Source organism: Thecamonas trahens (genome assembly GCF_000142905.1).
Source record: "Thecamonas trahens ATCC 50062 unplaced genomic scaffold supercont1.4, whole genome shotgun sequence".
Classification (NCBI taxonomy): Eukaryota; order Apusomonadida; family Apusomonadidae; genus Thecamonas; species Thecamonas trahens.
The window spans coordinates 131,090-133,606 of record NW_013657676.1 but is presented as its reverse complement, the minus strand read 5'-3'; the positions used below and the strand labels follow the sequence as shown (position 1 = coordinate 133,606).

General features: G+C 65.8%; 2 protein-coding genes across 2 annotated transcripts; one reads left to right on the top strand and one right to left on the bottom strand.

The window, feature by feature from the left end:
- Positions 1-271: 271 nt before the first annotated feature.
- Positions 272-1,624, top strand: AMSG_00924 (cytoplasmic membrane protein; the record flags this gene model as incomplete). The annotated part of the gene is made up of 1 exon (XM_013906647.1): positions 272-1,624. The coding sequence occupies one exon, from the start codon at positions 272-274 to the stop codon at positions 1,439-1,441; it is 1,170 nt and encodes a 389-aa protein (XP_013762101.1). The 3' UTR covers positions 1,442-1,624.
- Positions 1,465-2,517, bottom strand: AMSG_00923 (uncharacterized protein). Its single transcript, XM_013906646.1, has 2 exons — positions 2,435-2,517; positions 1,465-2,380 (listed from the first exon to the last, which is right to left on the bottom strand). The coding sequence occupies exons 1-2, from the start codon at positions 2,479-2,481 to the stop codon at positions 1,480-1,482; spliced, it is 948 nt and encodes a 315-aa protein (XP_013762100.1). The 5' UTR covers positions 2,482-2,517; the 3' UTR covers positions 1,465-1,479.

Genomic DNA, 2,517 nt, shown 5'->3' with positions numbered 1-2,517 from the left:
TGATAATTCCATTGAGAATTAATCGTGGCGAGGCGAACGGTAATGTCATTGAGAGTCAATTGAGAGGTGGGGGCGGAGGGAGGGGGGAAGGGGGGGGACAGTGACATGCCCATGTCGGCGTGTGGCCACACCAAACTCCTTGCCCCCAGTCCCCAGTCACCAGTCGCCAGCACCAGCACCAGTCCCAACCAACCACCACCACCACCACACCTCTCTCACGCCGCGTCGCCCCCCCCCCCCCCCCCCCCTCACCTCACCCACACTCGTGCCCATGCGCAAGAGCAGAGCACCCGCCGAGAGCGGCAAGGCCAAGGAGCTGGTGCTGGCCAACAAGAACCTACACGTCCTGCCGGTGAGGGAGACGCTGCGATCGGACGTGGTGGCGCTGGATCTGCGGGAGAACTTTCTCATTGCCCTCCCCGAGGCCATTGGCAACATGTCGGGCCTTGTTGCCCTCACCGTCGCCCTCAACAGGCTCTCAGCCCTCCCGGCTGCTGTCTGCTCGCTCGCCTCGCTCACCTTTCTCGACGTATCATACAACGCCATCACGGTCCTCCCTCCGGCCATCGGTGCGCTCGGCGCCCTGGTCCAGCTCAATGTACAGGGTAACGCGCTGGCCGATCTGCCGTCATCGCTCGCGGCTTGCACCCGGCTCGAGCTGCTCAACCTCAACAAGAACGCCTTTGTCGCCCTTCCGGCGCCCATCGCGCACCTCGCCTCGCTCACCCACCTCGACGCGTCGGACAACGCGCTGGTAACTTGCGCTGGCTCCTTGGCCGCGGGCCTCACCTCGCTTACCTCGCTCGATCTGGCCGACAACGCGCTCGCTGTCTTCCCGCCGGAGATTCTCAGCCTCACCCAGCTTGCGGTCCTCAACCTCGAGCGCAACCGCATCGTCTCGCTGCCGACCGAGTACGCCGCTTTTGACGCCGCCGCCACCGCCATCGAAGACGAGGTTCTTTTCAACGGCAACCCGCTCGCAGACCCGCCCAAGAAGATTCTCTGGGACTCGATGATCGGCAAGTACATGGCGCATCCGGTCCACGCTGCGGTCTCACACTTGGCGGCCGCCGAGGCCGGCCTGCGCCTCGGCACTTCAGATGACCCGGAGCTCGCCTCCCTCGCCCGCCTCCCGCTCGACCTCCGCCTCGTTGTCTACGCGTGGTCGGTCGCCGCCGCCGCCGCCGAGGCGACAACACCGCTCGGCGACGACGACGACGACGACGCGCCACCGCCGCCGATCCCGGAAGGCGTCTCGGCCAGCGCTGTTGACCATGTTGCCCGTATTTGCGCGCCCGAGCTGTTTCCGTGGCAGCTCTTTACCCAGCGTGTTGCGCTGGAGACTGCCCTCATCGCCTACAAGCGGGCAGCACCCGAGCCTGGCTCAGCCGGCGACGCCCCGGGCGCGTCGGAAGCAGATGGACCCGGCTCTGTGGCGTAAGTGTGCGTTCCATGAGCAACGAAAGGGAACACTGTTTATCACGTCAGCTGGGTCAGCAGCGCATCGAGATCGTCCAACTCGCTCTGGGTGACGCCGCCGCCGATGTCGGCCGCCTGCGACTGACCGCCTCCTGCCGCCTCGGGCTCGAGCTCAGCGAGAAGGTCGTCCATGTCAAAGGCCTCGGACTCGGTGTGGTTGCGCGCAGGCTGAGGCTGCGCCGCCACCGGCTGGGGCTGGGCTGCTGCTCCCGCCGCGGGCTCGGTTTCGAGTTCACCCAGCAGATCGTCCAGCGCGCTGCCCGAGGTGGTGCTGGCTGGTTGGGCGGCGGCAGCAGGCTGACTAGCGGGTGCAGACTGTGCATCGCCGGTGCCGCCGTCGAGCCGAGCCATCAGCATGTCAAGAGCAGACGACTCGGAGCGATCGCGGTTCTCGGTCCCGTCGAGCTGCTCCAGCAGGCCGTCGAGCTCGGAGCCCTGCTGGGAAGCGGGCTGCTGGGCGGGGGCACCGCCGGTGTCTCCGCCGCCAGCCGGCTGCGAGAGATCGTTGAGAAGCGAGTCGAGTGCGTTAGACGATGATTGGCCTTCACCACCGCCACCAGCAATGGGAGTAGCAGAGAGGACCGAAACCGGGCGGGAGACATCGCCGGTGGCCAAGGCGATGGCGCAAGCTTCGCCACAGAGGGGCTTGTTGTCGAAGATGATGAAAGAGGTAAGAGAAGGCAGTGGGCCCCTGCAACGGGCGCAGACGAGGCAATGCGGATGATACTTGCTCCCACAGGCAGTGAGGATGCGTCCAGAGCCAAGCGGGAGGTCACAGCCAGCACAGAGGCCCTGATGGGTAGCCGATGGGTTCTTGCACTCTGTGCAGAACACCGCCCCGTCCTTCTCCACGAACGTCGACGATCCAAGCACCCGCCTGCACTGCGAGCAGACAAAGCACCTGTGCGGGGGGAATGAGGGGGGAGGGAGGGAGGGGGGGAAGGGGAAGGTGTACCTGTTGTGGAAGGACTTGCCGAGGGCAGAGACAAAGGAAGAGCCCATGGGGAATGGTCCGTGGCATGCTGCGCATGTGGAGGT

Bases quoted from the DNA above. Each gene is read 5' to 3' on its own strand.
- AMSG_00923 (XM_013906646.1), bottom strand. From the start codon at position 2,481: ATGGGCTCTTCCTTTGTCTCTGCCCTCGGCAAGTCCTTCCACAACAG. The intron at 2,381-2,434 runs GTACACCTTCCC...CCCCCCGCACAG, and splicing joins GGCAAGTCCTTCCACAACAG to GTGCTTTGTCTGCTCGCAGT.